This window comes from Emydura macquarii, unplaced genomic scaffold (genome assembly GCF_026122565.2).
Source record: "Emydura macquarii macquarii isolate MOO-44397 ecotype Brisbane River unplaced genomic scaffold, CSIRO-AGI_Emac_v2 contig_2922, whole genome shotgun sequence".
Classification (NCBI taxonomy): domain Eukaryota; kingdom Metazoa; phylum Chordata; order Testudines; family Chelidae; genus Emydura; species Emydura macquarii.
The window spans coordinates 76-25,050 of NW_027133059.1; the positions used below are offsets into that span (position 1 = coordinate 76).

Below are 24,975 nucleotides of genomic sequence, written 5' to 3' on the forward strand. Positions count from 1 at the left end.
GAAAGGGTGCCAACACTGGCTGGGTTTGCAAAGGGGCCCAAGGGATTTAGGCACCTGATTCCCAGTGACTTTCAATGCTAGATATTTTTTTAGAACGTGCCCCTGTGGAGCTGCCCCGGAGCCCACTGGAGTCAGAGGAGAGGAGGCTGAACGGGCTTTGGGCCAGGTCCGGTGTCTCTGCACGATTCTCTGCTGGTGCTTTTACCCAGCAAACCCCGTAACGTCGACCGGTCGCTCTCACTCAAACCGATGCTGCTTTGCAGTTTCCAAGCTGGCGTCCGAGAAGGGACAGACCCCGGCAGCCCCCGATAGCCACGGAGCTGGGAGCGGAGACACATCAACACCCCCTGGGAGCAGAGACACCTGCACAGCAGAATTCAGCGCCTGGCTGGAGCGTTTCCGATCCCAGCTGACCCAAAGTCTGTGCCACCCGGCCCAGCCCGGCCCAGCAGGTAACCCCGGCTCGTGTGTCCCTGAGCCGCCCTCTGCCCCGGGCGCTGCCCGTGGAAACCCAGCTGCCGTCCCAGGCCAGGGGGCTGGTGCAGATGTAAGCGGGGGAATGTGGGGAACTTTCCTTGCTTGTACACTGCCCCGGTAGAGTTGGTTAGCAAAAGGATCTGAGTCCCTGCTCCCACTCTCTTTACCCAGAAGTCCCACCTGACCTCGAGGGCTCCCCTCCCGCTCCCCTGTGTGGTGGGGTGCCTGTAACCCCGACAAGGCTGGACCCAGGATTCCTGGGGTTCAACCCCCAATCTTGCCATGGTCCCCTAGGGCAGGGGTTGGGTGTCCTCACTCCGGGGTCTAACTCCGCTCTGCGTGTTTCCCTGACCCACTGATCAGTGCACACACTGCAAAGCAACACAATGTGTTACACAAACAGCAACCAAATCAAGTATACAATAAGAGGAGAAGGGTGAAAGGCAAACCCCCAGCACTGCCCCTGGCCCGGGGCACCACACACAGTGTCTGTGGGGTTCACAGTCTGTCACACGTCGCAGGCCCACTGTCCAGGCCCTGGCTACGCTGCAGGGATGCAGAGTCAGACCCTGCTCTGCCAGGAGCCGCACACTCCCAGAGTCCTTCACTCTGCCCAGCTGCTCACCACACCTGGCTCCAGACAGCTCCTGCCCCAGCTCGCTCTGCTCCATGCAGCTGTGCTTGGCTCTGGGATGCCCCTCTGCTCTGCTGCTGTGGGTCGGGACAGCTTGGCTCCATTCAGCTTTTCTGTGCTCCTCTTCCAGCTGCTGCTGCTTTGTCCTTAGCTCCCATCAGTTCTGCCCCAGCCATGCAGCTCCAGTTCACACCCAGGGCTGGGCTTCCCGCACCCTCCTGGCTCCCTCATTGGCCTGCCCGCCCTGTCAATCAGGCTGACCTGAGCTGGCCTCTCCCCACTGGCCCTGGGGGCTGTGTCTGTCCCAGGGTGCTGCTTCCTCCGGAGATGCCAACCCAAAAGACCCACTAAGTTTCAATAAGGGGCTAATAGACCCTTTACACAGAGCAGGGACACGCCGCCCCCTGCTGGCTGCACCCACCTACCCCTCCATCCCCCCCAGCCCCGGGCGCGGCCCATGGAAACCTAGCTGCCGTCCCAGGCCGTGGGGCTGGAGCAGAGCAGGGACACGCCACCCCCTGCTGGCTGCACTCACCTACCCCCCCCCAGCCCCGCTCGGTGACTGTCTGTCACTGCAGCCGCGTCGGCTGGGGCTGGGCGTGGGGCTGGGCCGAGACCGTGTGGGGCAGCGACATCTAGTGGCCGTGCCAGGTACACACAGGTGGGGACCCCACGGGCGGGTTTTGAAATAATCCAGCACCGGGATGGCCACGTTTGCAGAGCGGCGTCGGGTCCCAGCGGAGAGACTGTGTCATGGACTCAGCGTCCCTCCCCATCCCCTGACAGCCCTGGGGTCCCACTTCCTCTGCTGGGCGCCCCAGCCCCTGCCTCACCTCCCGCCCCATACCCAGCTAGATTTCCACTAACACATCTTCCGTTGTCCTAGCCCCGTCTAGGCCACTCTGGCCTGTAAAGTGGCTTTGCAATGGATGCAGACACCCCATGAGACCCCCCTGCACGGGCCTTCCTAGATGATGTGAAGCTGGGATAAGGGCCCTGCACCTGCCCTGCTCCCAGCCCCCTGTGCAGGGGTCAGACTGGGGATGTGGCTAGAGCGCAGTGCACTGTGGGTATTCTCTGCTTCCCAGGGCCCACAAGGCAGCAATGGATAAGGCAGAGCAGCCCCGAGGCTGCTCTAACTGACACCAGGAGCCAGGCAGGGGCCTGCACAGCCCCAGATTTCAGGCAGCACAAAGTGGATTTAAAAACATTTTACCCCCATCCCTGCCCCAGCCGCAGGAAGGGGGTGGCCGGGACTGAGGCTCGGGGTGCTCAGAGCATTAGTGACGCTTCTCTCTCTCCAGGGGGCTCTGGGTGCAAACTCTGCCCCACGGACTGGCGGCTGCGCGGGGACAAGTGCTACTGGGTCTCCAGAGACAGTAAAACGTGGAGCGAGAGCCGCGCCGACTGCTCAGCGAGGGGCTCTCAGCTGCTGGTGATCCGGGACCGGGAGGAGCTGGTAAAGGGGCGATAACATCCCGCTGGAGCTGCCCCTGCAGGGATGGGGCCTGGGAACAGAGGCCAAGGGGCTCATTCAGATACATTTTCAGGCTTAGATTTTCCTGGCTGCCTAGGGTGTTTGGACACTCCCTTCCCATTAATTGTTAATAACAGGGTGTCTGAACCCCTTAGGCATCTTTGACAAGCACAGCCTACATCACTAGCCTGAGGATCCGGGGGGGAAGGGGAGGTGGGAGGACAAAGGCGGCTCTCAGCCACCGTTAGCCTCCCCGCTCTGTGTGTGCCAAACGCAGCTCAGCTGGAACGCAGGGGCTGGGTGTGGGAGAGCGAGGTATGTGAAGGGAGGGATGGACAGACAGCTGTGCATGGGGATTGCCAGACGGACACGACAGCCTGTAGTTGTGGGGCTGAGGTAGATGCAGACTTGGGTGTGCAAGACCAGAGAGTTACACTCACCAGCTGCCTGTCGCACGCTCACTGCAGGAGTTCCTGAAGGACCTGACCCAAGGCACAAGTGAGTTCTGGGTCGGACTGTCCGTCCCCTCCCCACAGAAGGCCTGGGTCTGGCTGGACGGCTCCCGGCTGGATCTCACCCGGTGAGTGATTCCTTGAGTCAAACACTTTCCCTCCCCTCTGCGGGTGGAAGGGGCCGGGGGAGGTTTGGGGGAAGGTCGGGATCCCAGCGGGAGCCAGGCTCAGTGTCAGACGATGCTGGGACCAAGGAGGGGTGATGGGGAGCCCGGCTGAGAGGGGGCTGGGCGGGAGCAGACAGGGCCGTGGGGCAGGGTGACATTTGTGCATCCCCCAGCGCAGAGGTGGTGGCTGGAGCCCTGGGCCCAGGCCGGAGCAAAGGGTCCAGGCCAGAGCCCTGGGGATCCTCTGGTGCATGGGACAGGGGAGGAGGGGAGAACAGGGCAGCCAGGGAGGCAGGAGGGGAGGTGGAGGGGGCAGCGTCTGCACAGCCCTATAGGGAAGAGATGAGGAGCAGGAGAGGGGGATGGGCAGGGTCTAGCGCAGCAGGAGGATGAGGATGGAGCAGATCCCTGGGATCTGGGCAGGGAGAGGCCGTTACAGACCCCGGCCAGGCCCCTGACAGCGGTGGAGAGGGGGCAGCCCCCCAGGGCAGAGCTGAAGGAGAGACCGGCCGCGGGTCCTGTTAGAGCAGGGAAGAGCCGCCAGCGACTGAGTGTGATTGACCCACCCGCGCTGACAGGGGCCCTCTGCTTTGTCCCACAGGTTCCCGGTGCGAGGCCAGGCTGAAGAGAACAGCTGTGGGACGGTGAAGGGGGATCAGATTCGTTCGGACAGCTGCAGCTCTGCATTGCAGTGGATTTGCCAGCGAGACGCCGTCCTGCTCTGAGCAGGATACAGCAGTGACCTCAGGGGGCTGCGCTGTTAGCCCCATTTCACCCCTGGGAAACCGAGACACAGAAACTGACCGGCCCAAGATCACACAGAGAATTGGTGGCAAAGAGAAAAATGGAACCCAGGAGTCCTGGCTCCCAGCCCCCGTCCCTCTCACCCACTAGCCCCTCCCCTCTCACAGAGCTGGGGATAGAACCCAGGAGTCGTGGCCCCCATCCCACCTCCGCCTATAGGACAATGACTCCACACTCTGCCATTGCACATTGCAGCAGGAGTTGCAGGGCTGCAGAGGCAGGGATGGGGCCGTCGGGAATAAGGCTCTGCACAGTCAGGGGGAAATTTATCCCAGTTCCCGGCACTGGGAGAGAGAAATCTGCCCCGGGGCGGGTAAATCCGCACAGCTCCAGTGTCTTCAAGCTAGTGGCAGCTGGGGATCCTGGCCCAGTGACTCCAGCCTCACAGGGTCCCAGAGCTCAGGCTCCAGCCATTAAACTGCCAGTGCCTTAGCACAAGGCCACAGCAGCTGAGGCAGGCCAGCCCCAGATACCGACCTGCCGTGTAGACACAGCCTTTGTGCTGCACTTTCCCCAGCTGTGAAACGTGGATGGTCCTGACCTTCCTTTGTGACGCATGGTGAGATCTGCTGACAGCGATAGGTCAGAGGCGCCAGCAGTGGGGGTGCTGGCCCCTGGGGACCCCACGCAGGAATTTTTTGGGACCCCCCACCCTCATACTCAGACAAGTTCTTATAATAAAATGTGAGCAGGGGCCCCTGGAGCTGCTGCAGCCCTACAGAATCGCTTCATTTGCTCCTGCCTGGCACCGGCTCCGCTGGTGATTATGATCATCACATGCACATTAAAGCTTCCTGTGAAACCGCCCAACCGCTGAGTGTGCTGCTTCTTGACGGGCCCCGGAGCACAGAGATCCCTGGCTTGGGATTCAGGAGCCCTGGGGTATTCCTGCCTCTGACCCATTACGTGACTGTTGACACGGCATTTGCCTTCTCTGTGCCCCACTTTCCCCTCCCAGCCTCTGTCCTCGCTATTTAGACTGTGAACTCCTTGGGGCAGGGCCTGGCTCACTCTGTGTCTGGGCAGTGCCCAGCCCAACGGGGCCCTGATCTCAGCTGGTGCCTAGAGCTGCTGCTGTCATACATGATGCTGGGCAGGGTGGTTGGGGCGTGTGTGCAACTGTTCACACTTTGTCTAAGCAGGAATTGATCCCGGGATTGTGCATGGCCAGAACGAACAGCCCAGCTGTGTGATCTCGCACAGTCCAGGGGCTCAGGACAGACGGGGTCTTTCCCAGGGAGGAGACATCACTGCTGAGCCCTGCCCTTTATAGGCAGAGACTAGAGAAAAACCCTTCCCCCAATCAGTGCCCTTCTCTTAGAGGGCATCACCCCCATGGGCAGAGTTCCCCCTCCATGGGGCAGCCCCTCCCCCGCAGGCAGAGGGGAAGACGAGGACACAGCAAGGGGCTGATCCCCTTCCAGTTTCCACATCAAAAGATTCACTTCTCTGTGCCCGTGCGGAAGCCTAGGCTTTTGTACCCGGCTTCCTCTTCCGCCAGCCCTGACGGACAGGGCAGTTACCTGTGCTAGCCTATGGATAGTGTGTGTGTAACTGGAAATGGTCCTATTGCTGTGGGGAACTTTCCTGGCTTATACATGACCCTGGGGGAGTTGGCTAGTGAAAGGATCTGAGTCTGCGCTACCCAGAGGCCAGCCTGACCTTGAGGGCTCCCCCTCCCACTCTGTGTGGTGGGGTCCCTGGAACGCCGAAAAGGCTGAACTCAGGATTCCTGGGGGCCTCAACCCCCAGCCTTGTCATGGTCACTTATCTCAGGGGTTTGGGTGTCCCCTACTCTGGGAAGCTCTCCCTGCCCTGGATGTTTTCCTGACCCACTGATCAATGCGGATGGTTCAAAGCAAATGCAATTTATTGGACAGCTAGCGCTTGAACAGAAAAAGGAAGGAGGAGGAAGGTTAAAGTAAAACACCTAAGGCTGCCCCCTGCCCGGCAGCCCCACACAGCATCTCTGGGGCGTAAGGGATGTTCACATTTTGCTCTTCACATGTCACAGGACTCCTGCCCAGGCCCAGGCCGTGCTGCAGGGACCAGAGAGTCAGACACCTGCTCTGATGGTGGCCACATGCCCCCCCCAGGCGCTATGGGGCAGGGCCCTTCTCCCAAGCGTTGCCCCCATTGGGGTCACTCCCCCCCCCCCCCGGATATGGTCATTTTGCTTTGCCTTCCGTTTTCTCTGCTCATTTGCTGCAAATCCAGCGTTGTGTTTTGGAGCAGCTGGAACTGGAAATATTGTTGCCGATCATAAAAGCACATGTTTCTTCTCCTGCTATTGGAAACCTGCAACAGCAACAAATAGATAATTTAAAAAAAAAAAAAAAAAAAAAAAAAAAAAACCACCTACAAAACCATTAGAGCAGCTTCACCGAGCAGTGAGAATCCAGCCCTGAGCAAGTCACTCCAGGTGGCACAGCAAATCTATGGCAGAGCTAGGAACTAAACCCAAATTCCCCAAGTCACAGCCCAGGGCCTTAACCCCAGGGCCAGTCTTCTGTTTGAAATGGGAGCTGCAGCATTCACTGAGTTAACAGAACTGAGAGGGACTCACCAGTTGTTGAATTCAGTGCCACTGGTCCATTTCCAGGGCTGGCCTGGTTCCCTGTGGAGGCCAATCCAATAGCTCTCAGGGCCTTTATAGCGCTTCATGAAACCCTTGGTTACCAAAATGAAAATCAATGTGCATTACACACCATGGCATGTGCGCACTGGATTCTCTGAGCTGCTACGCAGGGTGCTGGGCAGGTGGTCAGGGCTGGGAATTCTACACTGAGAAATGACAACCCAGACTCACAGACAACACCCACCCGCTCCATGAACTACAGGGAAATCAGTCCAGGTGTGGACATCATGCTAAGACTAGTCTGTTCTCTTTAGTAGAGCTGGAGGGAGATTTTCCATTGAAATATTTCTGGGACAAAAAAGGTGTTTTCTGCAAAAATGAATTTTTCCAATTTTTCCCAAAGGTAAACGTCAATTTTGCTGAAATTTTTCAATTTTCCACCAAGCAGTGATTTTGTTTCAGGTCAGTTCAACGTTTGTCTGTATCCAGCTGAGCCACCAGGGTACCTCAGGGGAGCTGTAGTTTGGGTGCCTCCTACCTCCCTTCTACTCTATGAGCTAGGTTCCCTGAGACTACATCTCCTATAATGCACCATGGTTTCCCTTCTGGCTAAGCCACTGCTCTGCATCATGGGAAATGTAGTCCAAATAGGGATCCTGGCACACACAAGAGAATGGGGGCACAAGACACCCAAATTACAACTCCTACGAAGAATCACAGACGATGTCCAGTGTTGAACCACGCTGAAACAAAATGTTTTGGTTTGGGTTGACAAACCAGACTGTTTTGATCTGAGAGTGTGAAAAGCAATTGGTTTGATCCAATGTCAAAGCCAGACATTTTCACATATTTTTGGAACTGAACGTAAAGTTAAAAGTTTAGTTATTTCAGCTTCTTGTCCTGATTCCAATATTTTGACATTTGTTTTTATCCTGAATTTCCCATAGGCTGGAAATGCTGATTTTTAACCAGCTCTAGTGTTTAGCAGCTGCCTGGCTCAGATTCTCAGTTACATTCCAGACCTTTATCACTCCTGCATTCTTACCTAATCCCACACTTTTATTGAGAGTCTCCTGCTGTTTGGTGCTTTTCTTAACACCCCAGCTCCTGGAGTCAGGTGATTACAAGAAACTCTCTTCTTTTACAAGTTTCTAACCCTCATGGCGAGAGGCAAAAACTTGAAAATGTGACCCCTCAAAAGCTCTGATACCAGAACACAAATTAAAAGCCCTCAAAGCTATTCTTTTAAAGTCAATCTCATGGTTTGGGGGGTTCCTGACTGCTGATTTTTAAAGGCCTGGGTTGGCAAAGCAGCTCCTGTCACATAAAAGGGGCTGGAAAGCATCTGGATTCTCCCACTGGGAATTCCCCTGGAGCAGAGGGTCGGCATTTTAGCCTGACACTGCTCCAACTCAGTCCCCAGTGCATAGAGAGGATGGAGCGTGGCTGGTGCACGCTGAGCTCAGCTGATCTGGGCTGTAGAAGTGGTGGTGGGAAGTTGCCCTAAATTCAAGCAGCAGCTGGGGCCATGTCAGCCCTAGGACAAACCCAGCATAAAACCGCCTTTGTCACCCCTGTCCTGTGCAGCTCACCATTTCCTCTTTGGTGTCAATACCAGTCAGGGAGGCCCCGAGTGTGGAGCACTTGCTCTGGCTGGAGGTCCAGTCCGCTTCAGCCTCAGAGAAATAGTAACACTTCCATAGGTACCCGACCCAGCCATTTAGGCAGGCGGATACTGGGGAGGCAGGAGTAGCTGGACACGGCTCACATTGCTTTGCTGGGGATGAGAAAGTAAGAGATTTGCCCTTCTCCCTCTGTGGCTATGGGAACAAGTCCCGTAGTGACACCACAACAGGGAACACTGTGGACACACACACACACACACCATTTGTGCCTAACCCGGTTTCTCTTTTCTCTAGGCAGCTCCCCATGGGGACTCGAATTTGGAGCCACGTTTCCAGCCCCTCTCATTCGCTGCGACTCCAATTTTGCCTCCTACCAGATGCTGCTATTGAGACACCTGATTGCACCTACACAACAGGTACTTCGGCACCTGCATGGCCAGGGCTGGTCTGGGGGGAAGGACACCAGGGCCGGGTGTTGTGGGCACAAAATTGTGCTTTCTAAAGCAGGCCCAGGGGTCAAGGCCACTTATGCTATTCATAGAGTGGCGTTTTAGCCACCAGCCAGGTGTGCAAGGCGCTGCCCGTTCTCGGGATGGACGACTCATCATTCTGCTTGCTGCTTTTAGCCGTTTTAGGCCTTTGCAATAAACACAGACTAACCGGGCAGCTGGGAGAGTGGGGGTGACACGGTGACTCGCAGCCCTGGGTAACCAGCTGTGTTCAGGTGACACGGCAGCGCCAGCCAATAGCCAGTGGGAGCTGGGCACTGGGGGTGAGGAGAACCCGGAGAAAAGCCCAGGCTCAGCAGAGTCTGATGTGACTATTGCAGCAGGGCTGGGCTGTGGGCGGGGAGGGGAGAAGAAGGCGGGTGGGATTGTGACATTTCCAGCACGGAATGTAAGGCACCGAGACGGGGTCACTGCGGGCTCCAGACTCACCTGGCAGGGCAAACATGCCGATGATGATGACGATGACGCCGACAACGACGCCGATGCCGATGTCGATGCCAATGCCGAGAACTGATCTTGAAACTCCGCAGCGATCTGCCAATTGTTTCAGCCAACCTGCCATAGAAAAAGCTGTTAATGCTCATGCTGGGGCAACAGCAGGAGGGCTGGGCCCTGCGACCATGAACAGCATCAGCTGGAGCTGCTTTAAAACCAGGATATTTTGCAGATGCAGCAAGAAGTTGAGAGGACGAAGGGCAATTTTTCATCCCAATGGGCTGTGGTGCTTGATGTGGCGTCTGCCCAGCACCCCTGGGTCCGGCACCTCCGTCAGCAGTCAGCCCTCGCCGTAGCCTATGGCCCTGGCTTGGTCCGGGAGGTCCTCACCCCTTCTCTGGGCAGAGCTTTGGCTGTCCCAGCTGCAGCCGGTGGGGGGTGTCCCAGCCCACCCTCTACTTCAGACACCAGCCCAGGGCCCTGCTGGCAGCAGCCTCCCGCTGCCGGCTCCCCTAGACCACTACAGACTTTTCCCTGGGCTGCTCCCCCACGCTGCCCTCCCCAGGCTTTAGTAGCCACCCTCCTGGCAGTGGCAGCTTTCCCCGACCATGGGTCTGTCCCCCTCATCTGCTCTGGTTCTCACAGCTCCAAACTCCCCCAGCCTCTGACTGGAGCAAGAGCTTTTAACAGGTCTTAGGTGGGGCCTTAATTAACCCCAGCTGGTCTCATTGACCTTAGGTTACCCCTTCCCAGCTGGCCGGGAACAGGGCTCTGACTGATCTGAGGCTCACATATCTGCCGGCAGGAGCAGTGGGTGCTGGCCGGGGTTCTCTGCTCCGTGTCCCCTTCCAGGACCCTCTGTTTCACCCTTTAACCCTCACGCCCCGTCCTGTTTTTTTATTAGTTGTCCCCCACCAATCAGTTGTGTCCTGGGCTCAGTGACTCCTCCCCTTAGGCTGGGGAGAGGCCTTTAGCAGTGGCCCGCCCACTTCCCGCACAACAAATATATGATTCTCATAGCCACTTGGCCAAACCTTATCACACCAAATAAGAGGAAAGTCTCCCCCCTCCCCCCTTTTTTTTGTTTTCAGAGATTTCCCCTGCCCAGTGAAAATGTTTCCAGTGAAAATGTTTATATAAAAAGGAAGAGACTGGGGGGAAGGGGGGAGCAGATCCTGAAATTTTAAATAAAAATTGATTCTTCTTCTATTTTCAAACACAAAATTGCCCCTAAAACAAAAATGTTTCCATCTGAAATGAAGGTTTGCATTGCTTCCACTTGAAACCCTGAAATATTTGAACAAAAAAAAGTTGTGGGGAAAAAATGGTCCTGTTCAATTCAGCATTTTCCACCCAGAAGATGTTGATGGAAATGTGACCAGCCTGTCTAGCACTGAAGGAGGAAGTGGAGTGAAGATGTAGGGATTTCAGCAGGGATCTCGGGATCTAAAGACACAGACGGCTCCTGTCTGAACTAACGGCTTTCAGCCTGTGGTCTGCAGAACCCTGGGAGTCTGCAAACTGGGTCTGGGATTTCCAAAGGGGTCTACACCCCCTGTCAAAATATTTTAGGGGGACACAGATGGGAAGAGGTTGAAAAACAAACACAGCAGTAGTGTATTGCAGGGAATAGCTGACATTTTTACATGGCCCAGCCACAAGAGGGAGAGAAAGACCATCACTTGAATCAATGCAAGTTCTATTTGGACAGGAAAGGTGTGAGAAGATCCCAAAGAGGTTGCTCTCCCCACCCTCATTCGACATCTTCTCTGTCTGGGAACGAGACCCGGGGACTCCAACGCCGGAGACGTGTTCGCACGTGAAGCACCTTCCTGCCGTCACTAAGGCCCTGTTCACAGTGGGTCTGGCAGTGCTGGCCCAGCCCTTCTGAAGCACAACTTCAAAGCAGCTCCCTCGATTGCGTCTCAAGCGCAGTTTGGCTCCGTGGGGTGATCAGAGAAACCCCCTTTCAAATGTAATTTGATTGTGAGTTTTGCCCAAATACCCCAACCAGCCAGGCTGGGACTGAGCTGTATTTGAACAAACTGAGGTATCCCTGACACTGCTTTTATCCCCACGGTCAACCAGGCCTTAGCAAGCGCTGACCAAACCCATTCCAAGTTGCTGAATCTTCCTTGTTGTGTTTCTTTCCACTGAAGCCCCGTCTGGTCTGTAGTGGAGGGTTTGCCTGTGGGGAGAAGGGTCAGGGTTATTCTGGCTCAGCACACAGCCCGGCACAGCAGGGTTGTTTACAGCTGACAGTGCTAGCACTGCCCTGGTTTCATAGAATCCTGGAAGGTGAGGGTTGGCAGGACCTTGGGGGTATCTAGTCCAACCCCCAGCTCAAAGCCGGGCCAACCCCTTCTCCACAGCCATTTTCATCTGAAGGATCCCAAAGCACTTGACAAACGTAACCGCACGGATGCATGTGCTGGGCTGGAGTTACCGCCATGTGCAGAGAGCAGGGCCAGTGAATCCCACTGAAGTCAGTGGGGCCAGATGCCCAGCTCTGTTTCATTAGGTCTGTTTATACAGTTGTTACAGACACACCTGAACTGACAGGAGTGATGCTTCCCCCTAATGCAAGGAGTTTACAAGAAGTCGTTAGGGTTCAATGGGAGGGCCTGGAATTTCACATGTGGATGGGCCATTCCCGCTTCCTGACCTGGGGGGATGCCCCATGAAGTCCCAGCACCACGGCAGGACAGAGACTGGGAGAGCAGCACCAGACACAGAGATTCCCAGCTCAGCCTTCTGAGAGCAGCAGAGCTGTCAGCTGAGTAGATCTGAGCTGAGCACCCCATCTTCCATAGCAGCCAGCACCAGCTGCTTCAGAGGAAGGGGCAGGACACCCCTGTAGTGGGCAGTGATGGAATAACCCACCCCCAGGACCGATTCCTCCCTCACCCCCTTGGTTAGAAGCTGGGGCTTGCACCTTGCCACAGGAGGGTTTAGAGCCCTTCCCACTCCAGGTTACTTTGTGATACTGACTGTGATAACGCTGGATGGTCCCGTTATCCCTCTAAATGCCAAGAGCTTGGCAGGGTTCAGAAAAGGGGAATGATCCAAGAGATCTTGTGGCAGGGAGTTCCACAGGCTAGCTGTGCCTTGTGTGAAAACGCATTGCCTCTGATCAGCAATTTGCTGCCCTTTCGAGGCGGAGGGAAGTGGTGCAGATCCGGCTTTTGAGGGGCACAGAACGAGAGGCGTTGCAGAACAGCCTTGTCAGCATCTGGCCCGTACTGGCAATGAAATGTTTATTGCTCAATCAGCTGGGCAATAAACAAACAGCTACAACAAGGCACCCAATAAACGCAGCTAAACAGACAACCCCGGCATCTCACAGCTCCCCGGGGGTAACAGCAGATCAGTGGGTAACTGGGGAAGGGGGCAACTGCTACCTCAGCCAGCTGGGAAGTGCCTGATAGTCGTATTTTGGGTTATAAAATGCTGCAAGGGCAGGATTGTGAGCGGCAGAAAATGCAGCAGTTTCTCCAGTGCAAGTCTCCTGGGCACATGCAGGGAGCCCGTTTCTCCCCTGCCCGACCCCTCGGATGGTCACTGCCCCCTGCCTAGTGGGTATAAAATGCTGCCAGGTTAGAATTCCTCCCTCCCTGTTACACATTCACATCAACGTCAACCCAGTAGCAATTGCACCTGGCCTGTGATGGTGCCAACAAATCATCAATGGTGCGTCTACACGGCAAACCCAGCTCTGTGGGACCCGGGCTGCTGGACTCGTTGTGTCTGAGCCCCTGCTTGAGAATCCACGTTTCATTATTAACCTGGGCTTGCAATTGCTGGCCCTGGGACCTTCTAATGGGTCTGCAGCTTGAGCTGCGTCCACACTGCAAAACCACAGGGCTTGGAGCTGAACAGAATTCAGGTGCAGATCCAGACCCCAGGTGGGTGCTAGGATCCCAGACCCGAATCAGACTGATTGGTGGTGTGTGTGGACAGAAGGGGGCTTGGGCTCAAAGCTGAGTCAGAGGCTGGGCTTAGCATGTGGTGTAGACACACCCTGAGGGTCGCTTTCTTCCAGCAGTCTGCAAGAAATTACCAGGCTAAGGAAAGCAGCGTTGTCCTCAGATTTTGGTCTCTGCCACTGCAGAGCTGCCTAGAGTTGCCCCCAACCTCCTCCTGTGTCGCTTCCCATTGCTCAATTAAAGGAGCAGCTCATCTTCCTCACAGTGACCCTCTGCCCTGCTCCCAGGATCCAGGCTACACAGATCGTGGTGAGTTTCATTTGCAAATCACACATTAGATCCTTGCAGACTAACAGCACACACACACACCACCACACACACACACACCCCGCCACACACACACGAAGGGCAATTTAATAATCGGTAACTAGAGCCCAGCCAATGCAGCTGACAGGCACTCTGCAGAGGGTCTCTGTGTATCTGCTCTTACAGAGCAGGGCGTTAGCAGGAGGGTCCTTATCTGCAGGCACAGACAGCTCCAGAATGACACAACAGGATCCCAGAGACAGCCAGTGAACCCAGCAGCTCTGGGCAGGAGGCGGCCACAGCAAAAGAGCAAATGCATCGAACAGAGCCAGCAACCAGGGTCTGAATACAGAGCAAACAACCCTGTGTCCTGCAGTGGGGTTAAGGGATAAGAACCCACCTCACTTTGCAGTGTAGACATATCCAGACACCTCGTCTAAGACCTGCCCAGGGGTATTGCACCTGCCCCCAGCCCCATAGAAGCCACCTTGTAACCAGCTCCTCATAGACCCTCAGGGGCAAATGAGCTGGGAGCTAAACTGGATTTGCAGAGACAAAGGAGGGGAGACAGAATGGAACCAGCCGTACCCTACTTCCCCAGGCAGATACCCCCTGTCCACAGCTCCCTGCTCACCTGATCAGCAGCCACCCAGCTCCCCGCAGGAGGACAGACAGCGACAAGGATGAAGTCCGATCAGAGAGTGTTTGCAGGGCTGTGACACTCACACACAACAAATCTGCCTTACGGGGTGTGTCCTAGAGAGGTGGGGTTATACTGAAGCACAGCCGCCGGCTCTGATCAGCCTAGCATGGTCCAGGGGATTGCAACAGAAACAAGGGTCCAAAGCCAGACCACTGCCCTGCCAAGTGCTACAGGACCATGCCCGGGTGGCATGGAGCCAAGCTCTGCAGGGGGATCCGAGCCAACCGTCTCTGGCGCCGATAACAGGGCAGGGGCCAGTGAGGCCGGCAGTCCAGGCAGGACTGAATCTAGACAGTCCTGCTGCAGCTTTCACTGCACTGCTCGGCTCCCCAGCCTGCCTGCAGCTGTACTGGGCTAAAGGGGCTTCTATTGGTACCAGGGTGACCAGGTGGAGAGCGTGAAAAATCCGGTGGGGGGCGGTAATAGGTGCCTATGTGCAAGGGGTCTATTAGCCCTTCACTGAAACTTGGTGGGTCTTTTTGGCTGGCATCTCTGGAGGAAGCAGGGCACAGCCTGAGACGGGCACAGCCCCCAGGGCCGGTGGGGAGAGGCCAGCTCAGGTTAGCCTGACTGAGGCTGCCAGTGTCAATGTCAATGAGGAACCCGGGGGGGGGGGGGGGGGTCCCCGTCATCTGTGTGAGCTGCAGCTGCCTGTGCCTGTGCCTGGGCAGAGCTAAGGACAGAGCAGCCGGCGGCTGGAGGGCAGAGACGAGGCCCAGGGAGCTGAGCCAAGCAGGGCAGAGCAGGGCAGAGCTGCACTGAGCAGAGCGGAGCCGGAGTTGGGGCTGGAGCCAGGGGCGGTGAGTGCACGGCTGGGCAGAGTGAGGGGGGCCCTGGGCAGACCAGGCTCAGAGGGGGATCGTGACCCCCCAACTAGAGGGTGACCCTGGGGAGAAGGGCTCTGCCCCTAGAGCCGGGGGGCGTGTGGCCACCGCCAGAGCCAGTGTCTGACTCTCGGCGTCCCTGCAGCGCGGCCAGGGCCTGCGACGTGTGACACAGACTGTGAACCTCCCTTACACCCCAGAGACGCTGGGTGTGAGGCCCCCCAGCCACGGGCGATGCTGGGTGTTTCCTTCCACTTTTCTCTGCTTTTCTTATTTTTTATTTGATGTTTAGTTGCTGTTTGTGTAACACATTGTGTTGCTTTGCACGGTGTGCACTGATCAGTGAGTCAGGGAAGCGCCCAGTGCAGAGTTAGCACCCAGAGTGGAGACACCCTAGCCCCTGCCCTAAGGGACCACGGCAAGATTGGGGGTTGACCCCCCCCAGGGATCCTGGGCCCAGCCTTGTCGGGGTTACAGGGACCCCATCCACACAGGAGAGTGGGAAGGGGGAGCCCTCGAGGTCAGGCCGGCCTCTGGGTAAAGGGAGGGGGAGCGAGGACTCAGATCCTTTCACTAATCAACTCTACTGGGGTCGTGTATGACCCAGGAAAGTTCCCCACAATAGCGGGACCATCGCCCGCTTACACAGAGATTCCCCTACAGCACCAGTTCCTAAACTCTACCACTCTGTGTACCCCCAACATAAAACACCACCACCTGGAGTGGCGGGGGGGGGGGGGGGGGGGTGAGGGGGCGGGGCCGGGAGGGGGGAGTGTCCCCCTGCTGCTTGTGGGTGGGACCATCAATGGTGCGGCTCCTGGCCGGCCCCCAGCAGCGGGTGGACGCGCACCATTGGGAGGTGGCCTGCGTACCATTGGTGGCATGCGCACCACAGTTTGGGAACCGCTGCATATAGGAAGGGAATAAGCTATAGTGGTACAAGGCCCTTTTATACCAGTATAAAACAAATCCACACTGGGGCTGTACCAGTATAATTACTGACTTGTGCTAAAAAATATTTCACAGCCCTCGCTGACATAGTTAGACCAGGATAACTTTTCCAGTGTAGCCCAGCCCTTAATTCCCAGTGACTCCATCCCTGTGCTTGGGGTAGGGGTGGGAGTGTGGGATGGGGGTGCCGTGATTTTAAGGCACTTTTATACTCCCTGAGTGAAATCCATGGAAGTCCGGGAGAGTTTTGCCTTTGGCTAATCAGTGAAGCCAGGATTTCACACACCCTGTATTCTGGTGGGCCTGGCACTGGAACATCAGGGGTACCCAAAGGGATGAGGTGAGAGAGTTGTATTAAAGGTAAAGAAAAAGAAGGAAAAACAGTTCAAGCCTTTGAAATGTAAATGGATCGGGTCCCAGCGGAGCGACTGTGTCATGGACTCACCGTCCCTCGCCCATCCCCTGACAGCCCTGGGATTCCACTTCCTCTCCTGGGATCACCAGCCCCCGCCTCCCCTTCCACCACCCCCCCCATAACCGGCTAGATTTCCACTAACACGTCTTCCGTTGTCCTAGTCCCTTCTAGGCCATTCTGGTGTGTAAAGTGGCTTTGCAATGGATGCAGACACCCCATGAGACCCCCCCTGCACGGGTCTCCCTAGATGTGAAGCTGGGTTAAGAGCCCTGCACCCACCCTACTCCCAGCCCTCTGTGTAGGGGGCAGACTGAGGGTGTCGCTAGAGTGCAGTGCACTATGGGTATTCGCTGCTTCCCAAGGCCCACAAGGCAGCAATGGATAAGGCAGAGCAGCCCCGAGGCTGCTCTAACTGACACCAGGAGCCAGGCAGGGCCTGCACAGCCCCAGATTTCAGGCAGCACAAAGGGGATTTAAACCCATTTTACCCCCATCCCCTGCCCCAGCCGCAGGAAGGGGGTGGCTGGGACTGAGGCCTGGGGCGCTCAGAGCATTAGTGACGCTTCTCTCTCTCCAGGGGGCTCCAGGTGAAAACTCTGCTCCACGGACTGGCGGCTGCGCGGGGACAAGTGCTACTGGGTCTCCAGAGACAGTAACACATGGAGCGAGAGCCGCGCCAACTGCTCAGCGAGGGGCTCTCAGCTGCTGGTGATCCGGGACCGGGAGGAGCTGGTAAAGGGGTGATAACATCCCGCTGGAGCTGCCCCTGCAGGGATGGGCCCTGGGTACAGAGGCCAAGGGGCTCATTCAGATACATTTTGGGGCTTGGATTTTCAGAGCTGCCTAGGGTGTTTGGACACTCCCTTCCCATTAATTGTTAATAACAGGGTGTTGAAATCCCTTAGGCAGCTTCGACACGCCCAGCCTACAGCACTAGCCCCGGGATGTTGCCTGGCAGCTCTGTGTTCTTGGGGAACCAAGGCACAAAACCGCTGCTCTCTCTGGCTCACCTGAATCCCCCTCCTCCCCCCCACCTCTGCTTGAACCAGAAACCAAAAGCAAGGAAAAGGCAGCGGGAGACAAATCTAAACCCTCCAAACAAGGCTGACAGGATTAAGGCAACTCCCCTAGCCTCATCTACATCAAAGATGTAAAAGGAGGCATCTCCATTAGCACATCGAATGGAGAGCAGAAGTCTCATCTACATCGAGGCTGGAACAAGAATTAGCCTAGCGAATGGAGAACCAAGCTCCAAAGCAGGGACCGCACTGAACTCTGGGATTGGCAAAGCAGGGACACACGGCATGATGGGAGATCTCTGCTCCTGATGTAAATGAACTGGACTGGTCCCCATTGCTCCGGACTGGACTCGCTGGCTGGGCTCAGAAGATCTGGGATCAATTCCTGACTGCGGCACGCCCTCTGGTGACTGTGGTCAAACCACGTCGTCTCTGTGCCTCAGTTTCCCCATCAGTAGCATGAGGATAATAATCTGTCTGATACGGGGAGGGGGGGGCCATAAATATACTTCCCTGTGCCAAATGGGTTAATCACCCTTCCTTTGTCTCATCTATATAGATAGAAAACCCTCAAGGGCAGGGACTGTCTCTCGCTGTGTCTGGGCAGCGCCTGGCACAACAGGGACCTGATCTCCTGTAGGTCCTACTATAATACAAAGGACAGTGGATTTGGTCTTTCCCAGAGCAGGGCAGGTTTCCATGCACTACAAGGAAGGATTTCCTCCCACTCGTAGGTTTCTGCAGCCGGGGTCTGTCCCCATCTGAACTGACGCTCTGCAGACTCAGAGCAGTTCTTTGGTAAAGCCGGGCTCGGCCTCTGATAACTGTGCTCCTGCTGCAGGGAGAGCGGTGCCGGCCGGCCTGCGGGTCACTGCTAGCTCCCCACGCTGGGGCAGGGCGTAGCAGGAGCTCTGTCCCCTGCATGCAGGTCTAGCTCAGCTCATGGCTGCACCTCCAGTGAGTTCAGTGGCCCGTGGCCCTGGGCAGCTGGTAGCTGGGGGTGGGAGTTTGCACAGCCCTGTTTTAGCGTTGGCTGCGTCTCGATGCACCGTGTGTGTTGATGTGGTTATGTTGCAGCGTGTGTCACTGAAGCATGAGAGCAACGAGAACCCGAGTGTGTCTCACTATAGAGATTGAAGCCTGGTTCACACTGGGGACTTATGTCGATTTAAAGTCTCTTATATCGATTTAATTACTCCCACGTTCACACTGACACCACTGTTAAATCGACTTAAGGTGCCAGTAAAATCGATATAATAAGACCACCTTTGCAAGTGGCGTAGCGCCTAAATCAATTTTGTAAAATCGACATAATGTTAGTGTGAACGTAATGGAGCTTAAGTCGATTTAATTGACCTCCGCAATGTATCCCATTATGCTCCATTTTCACCTCTCTGGCCAGTCAATCTGTGCTGCTCTGTGGTCACAATAGCAGGTAAAGTCCCCTCCCCTCAAGCCCCGGGAAGATTTGAATTTCCACTTTCTGTGCTTGCTGCCAGCGTGGAGAGAGGTTTGCTAGTGATCTCAGCATGGCTACTGCAAAGTCCAGACGTGCTCCAGGCTGGAGTCAACCAGAGGTCTTAGACCTCATCGAACTGTGGGGCGAGAAATCAGTTCTGGCTCAGCTCAGAGCCAGTAAAAGGAAAATGGTGTGAAAATACTTTTCCTGTGTGTTTGGGAGGGGGAAAGGGTGGGGAAGCAGCGATGCACCCTGGGACAATGCCACAGCCTCCGTCACTAGTTGCACTGAGGGATAGCTACCCAGATTGCACTGCTTTCTAATTCGAAATAAGGCTGGCATGTGTGAACGCAAGAGACCAGCTCAAATAGTGTAGTGAGAACAGTCTGCTGCTATTTCTTTAAATCGGCTGCTGAAAGTCGATTTAAGCTGATTCGAATTAGCGCTGCAATGTGAACATAGCTTGAGTGTGGTTTCTTTTATAACAACTCATTTTGTGAGGTTATAATGCGTCACTGCTTCAGTGTTTTTTTCTGTGTAGCTCTGCCTGTCTTCATCAGCTCTTGACCACCAGTCTCTTTCCTTCTTCCTACCTTGTTATAATTTCCCATTTGTTAACAGCCACGGGACTGACTCACTCCATAACCACATTTATTTTCATTGTAACCTGTCATTTTAGCCGTCTCTCTGCCTCCCTCCCCAGCATCCTTCGTCTAAAAGACAGAACAGCTTTCAGCCCAAACTGGAGGAGCACAGAGCAGTTTCAGGGGATTTTAGCTCAAGGCAGAAAGATTCAGAGTTAGAATTTAGTGGATTTAGACTGAAGACAGAGGCAGCCTTAATTATTGCTGTTGCTAAAACATCTGCTGTACCCCAGCACAAACCAGACTATATTTTGAACATTAAAAACCAGGACACTTTTGTGATAACATTTTTCAGGTTCTGAAATACACGTACAAAGATAAAAATACTTTTAAAAATAAAATACCCACCGGTGCCACGTAGGATTATTTCTCAGAGTGGAGGATTGTATTCCCTTGTCTCAGTGTCTGAATGAATTTATAGAATCATAGCATCATAGAAGATTAGAATTGGAAGGGACCTCAGGAGGTATCTAGTCCAACCCACTGCTCAAAGCAGGACCAACCCCATCTAAAGCATCCCAGTCAGGGCTTTGTCAAGCTGGACCTTAAAAACCTCTAAGGATGGAGATTCCACCACCTCCCTAGGTAACCCATTCCAGTGCTTCCCCACCCTTCTAGGGAAAAAGTTTTCCCTAATATCCAACCTAGACCTCCCCCCCTGCAACTTGAGACCATTGCTCCTTGTTCTGTCATCTACTACCATTGAGAACAGCCTAGCTCCATCCTCTCTGGAACCCCCTTTCAGGTAGCTGAAGTCACTATCAAATCCCCCTTCACTCTTCTCTTCTGCAGACTAAACAAGCCCAGTTCCCTCAGCCTCTCCTCATAAGTCTTGTGCTCCAGCCCCCTGACGTGCCTAAGTGCCGTATTTTGCTAAGGTTATCAAGATTACCAGGGATAAACAGCCTCCTAAATCACGGGAGCGGTTTGAAGGGTGTTTTAAGGCACTACGGCGATTCATATATATCCCCTTTTAAGACCGAGTGTGAGGCTTGGAAATGTTAACTTAGAAAATTTAGCAAACTTCCCAGAAAAATTTGACAGGCTGACTCAGATTCTTAACCATTTAATAGCCTTTATTTATCAACTTGCTACAACTACTTAAATTGAATCTTTCTTTTACTGATTCATTTTTTATATAATTACAAACAACAAAAATTGAATACAATGATTAAATTCTAGACACAAAACTTACTAACATAACAACTAGTAACTTAAGCAATTTATTTTACCACAAATCTTGTTCCCTTATTCTCTTACAAACTTTCAAAACACATATAAAACTAAAAAAACAACCAACAATTACAAAACAAGTACAAAAAACAGATATTCCAACAATCACAATCACTCCTGGAATACAAGTAGAATTATTGCTAATTTTACATTCACATTCACTACTCACCACATACAGAGATGAACTCAGCTGCAGCAAAACAACAAGTATTTTATAACTTGGTCTTTTTATTTAGAGCTCTATTTTTTATCCAGGTGGAACCTCTATTGTATTCACACCCAGGTTATCATCCGCAGGACAAGTCCCAACGGGTTATCAGCCCAATTACAACAGGCTGGAGAGAGGCAGGACGGCTGATCAGACCTCTTGCAGGCATGATTCTGGTGTACCCCTTGGGGAGGCTCGGTGGTCCTCATGACAAGGCTCTCTGATTTTTGCTTTCTCTGACAACTCTTTTATCTCCACTCCGGCCTATACGTCCGCCAAACCAACTATGGGTATTTCCTACGTCACTTTGTCGGTCCCTCCTTGAGGAATCCCTAGGCCAGGAGTTTATCCTTGACCAGATGTAACTTGCCAATTAAAAGTTGCAGCGTCTGCAAACTTCCAAATATGGTTCCAGAACTGCTGGGTTCACAAGTCCCCCTTATTTCAAGTTTAATCGGTCATTTTTCGGTCAGGCCAGGGTTCTTTGCTGCCTTTGAGTTTTCTCCCCCATGTGGCTCACAACTCAGACTTTCTTATCTCAAAACTAACAACTTCCCCTTATCTACTCCAAAAATAACTAGAAACAACTACAAAAATAATTGGTTACAAAACCTTGAAGCACAATTAACAACCTTCAATAAATTTCTTCATTTATCACATATAAATTGGTTACTTGTTCCTTTCTCAACATGGACTCGGGGCACACACACAATACAATGATTTTAACCCGTTACAACACCTCCTAATCATTTTTGTTGCCCTCTGCTGGACTCTTTCCAACTTGTCCACATCCTTCCTGAAGTGAGGGGCCCAAAACTGGACTCAATACTCCAAATGCGGCCTCACCAATGCTGAATAGAGGGGAATAATCACTTCCCTCGATCTGCTGGCAATGCTCCTACTAATGCAGCCCAATATGCTATTAGCCTTCTTGGCAACCAAGGCACACTGCTGACTCATATCCAGCTTCTTGTCCTCTGTAATGCCCAGGTCAGAAAAACCACTTTCCATTCACTTCCCAGCTGACCCAGACAGCAGCTCGGATCGTGTCTGTTCTCATCCCACCGAGTCCTTCGCTCCGAACATTGTCCATCGCGCTGGACGCTCGTTCCAGGGGCTGTTCGTGGCTGCTGCATGCAGAGCACGTTCTACACTGGGCCGGGAAAATGTTCTAGCATTTGCTAGGCTGGGTTTTCCAAAGGTGCCGATAGGAGTGAAGTGCCCGATTCCCACGGGCAGCCAATGGGAGTTGTGCTTTTACCCCACGTTTTGAAGAGCCCAGCTGTAGTTGTTGAACATCCAAATGCTTAGAATTCACAGCGAATTCACACCAGCCGGGATCTAGTACCATTGATTAGTGGAGCTAGGGCGGATTCACGCCAGCTGGGGTTAGGCCCTCCCCCCCCCCAGGCCAGACGCAGGCCCCCAGCCGGATTCAGGGTGGGGGGTAAAGCCGAGAGCTGTCAGCGGTGACGGTTTGTCCCCCGTGAGTGGGTGCGGGCGCCCAGGGATGGGCGCAGAGGGAGTGGAGGAGGGACCCCAGCAGGCAGGAGAAGCCATCCCGTGTGATGCTGGGGGAACAGCTAGAGAGGGCAGGGGAGGCCGGAGAGAGGAAGGAGCCAGGGAGGGGGGCGGACGAGGAAGCAGCAGCACTGGGGGCAGTGGGGAGAGGGGCTGGAGGAAGGGGGCTCAGCCAGAGAAGGGTCTTCATGGACTCTGGGGCTCGTTCTTGGCCCTGATCCGCACCCCGCACGCCACCCAAGCAGTGCACGGCAACCATCCCTGGAGCTGTCCCCAGCTCTGGGGAGTCCCCTTGGGCTCAGATCCTGCCCTTCGCCTCCCTCCCTGCAGCCCCGGCAGAGGATGATGTGGGGAGAGATCTGCCTTCTCCCCCCCTGAGGACGGGCACTGGCTGGGGCAGGTTAGAGCAACCCTCCCTTCCCCGGCTACTCTAGGCTGCACCAGAGCTGGGGCAGAGAGCCACGGGCCAGCACCTGCCCCTTGCCGTGTCCAGCAGGGACTCTGGCTCTGTGAGGGCTGGTTGTGGGGTGCAGAGGGCGGACGCTGCATCGGGGAGGGGCTGGCGGGGGGTGGGGGGTGAGGTGGGCGAGTCGATGCAACGGGTGCAGAAAACCTGCTCGGTGAGGGCAGAGAGGAAGGAGGCAGGAGATGGGAAGGAACCTGCAGACCCAGAGAGTATCAAAGGCCGGTTCCTGTAAGGAGGGGACAGAGCAGGACATGTCTGTGCACAGAGGGCGGGGGGGAGGGATTGGGGAGGGCTCAGGGGGAAGGAGGTGAGTGGTTGGAGCAGACAGGGACAAGGGGGCGAGTGGAAAGGGCTGGAAGAGGAGAGTGGTTGGGGAGCTTGAGGTCTATGATGAAGGAGGGGAGGTAACCTCACCTAATGCTAGGGCACTGCGCTGGGGCTGGGGAGTCCTGGGTTCTAGTCCCACCACTGGCCAGCTGGTTGATCTTAGGCAAGTCACTTTCCCTCTGTGTGCCTCAGTTTCCCCTCCCATCCTTTTTCTGTCCAGACTATTGGCTCTTCAGGGCCTGGCCTGTCTCTCACCCTGTGTCTGTGCAGCTCCCAGCACCCTGGGGCCGGCAGGTGCTCCTGGAACACTCGTAATAACAAGTAGCTGGGCAACCTCCAGGGGTTTGAGTGGGGGCCAAAGTCATGTGGGATTTTGCCATCTTCTCCTGAAGAAGTTGGCTAGATCCTGGCACAGTGGGTGGTGTTAGGGCTGGAGGGGGGCGTCTGAAGTGGGGACGAGGTGGGGTGTGTTGCAGACACTGGACTCAATGCGGGAGAAGCAGGGCTGTGCGGTGTGAGGTCAGGCAGAGCCGCAAGGGGAGTAAACTTATTTACTGGGCAGGATGTGCTGCCTGAGCGTGTGGTTTCCAGTGTGGCCCCACTGGAGAGGGCAGGTGTGTGGGGTGGGGTGGGTCGGTTACCACAGAAGGCCCCGTTTCTGAACAGCAGAGGAAGTTGTGGTGAGGTGAGATCTCACATCTGCAGTTGTTGACTCCTTTCAGTACCAGTGGGTCTGTCTCACAGCAGTGGAATATCACTGTTGTGTTTCTTGCAGAAAACAGCCCAACCCTGAGCCTGAGCCTGCTGGGAGAGATCTTCACTTTCAAGGGAGCTAAATCAGAGCTGCCAGCTTTGTAATATTTAAAAATCTCCCCCCCGCCGGGCCTCTTCCTTAAGGGCCTGCCCCGTTCCTGCCCGAAAGACCCTGCCCCTGCCCTGCCTCTTTCCCCTAACTCCCCACCCCCCGTTCGCTCCTCTTCACCTCTCCCCCCATCACGTGCTGCTCTCCCCTTCTTCCCCCGCCTCTGCCCAGGTCCGGGGAGACTCACCTGCAGAGCCGGGGCTGGGAGCTGCAGCCACCTGATGCAGGGAGGAGGCGGCCCCGGCTGAGGAGGGGCTGGTGCAGGTGATGATCTGGCGCCTCCCCCCGCCCGCAGTAACCGGACTTGGGGTGTCCGGGCAGTAGATCTGACCAGACACTGACAGGTCCCCTTTTCGATTGGACTTTCTGGTTGAAAACCGGGCACCTGGCCCCCCTCGGAGGAATCCCACAGCATCCTCTGCTTCCTGCATGAGGCATGTTTGTGTGAGCCTTGTCCTGGGTCTTCGTGGCACACTGCGTCCCATGTGCGGGCCGTGGCAGGCTGAGAGCGATGATGAGGCGGGAGCCAGGGCTGAAGGCTTGTAGAGACACCAGCTACCATCCAGTGCACCTAGGAAATCCCAGCTGCAGCCCACAGAACCGCTGCGTCCCATCCTCCAGAACAGAGCCACGATCCCACGTAACCAACACACAGAGAACACGCAAGGACAGAGCGCAAGAAGGGGTTAGAACGGGAATCAATCAGCCCCCCAGGGATAGTGCGTGTTACTAAGGGGTTTGCCAGGGCTCAGGGTGGGGCTGATTGAACATTTTCCATCAAAACTACTTGGACAGAAAACTGGGTTTTGGATTAAACAAGAATTTTAATGCAAAGACTTGGCTCGCCACAGAGAATTCTGACTTTCCATTGGAAAGCTTTCGGAGTTTTGTTGGGTTTTGTGTTTGGATGAAAAGTCAAATTTGTCCACAGACAATGTAGAGCAAAACAAATT

At 55.0% G+C, this 24,975-nt stretch overlaps 2 protein-coding genes across 2 annotated transcripts; one reads left to right on the forward strand and one right to left on the reverse strand.

The window, feature by feature from the left end:
• Nucleotides 1–263: 263 nt before the first annotated feature.
• On the forward strand, nt 264–3,932 carry LOC137167293 (killer cell lectin-like receptor subfamily B member 1B allele C; the record flags this gene model as incomplete). The annotated part of the gene is made up of 4 exons (XM_067569375.1): nt 264–452; nt 2,416–2,570; nt 3,056–3,168; nt 3,809–3,932. Coding segments are annotated over 4 exons (581 nt in total), but the record flags the coding sequence as incomplete, so codon positions are not given.
• A 2,237-nt stretch (nt 3,933–6,169) lies between these two features.
• Nucleotides 6,170–24,453, reverse strand: LOC137167294 (early activation antigen CD69-like). The gene is made up of 5 exons (XM_067569376.1): nt 24,210–24,453; nt 9,153–9,278; nt 8,182–8,366; nt 6,578–6,681; nt 6,170–6,309 (listed from the first exon to the last, which is right to left on the reverse strand). Exons 1-5 carry the CDS (start codon nt 24,451–24,453, stop codon nt 6,210–6,212), a joined length of 759 nt encoding a protein of 252 aa, XP_067425477.1. The 3' UTR covers nt 6,170–6,209.
• Nucleotides 24,454–24,975: the final 522 nt, after the last annotated feature.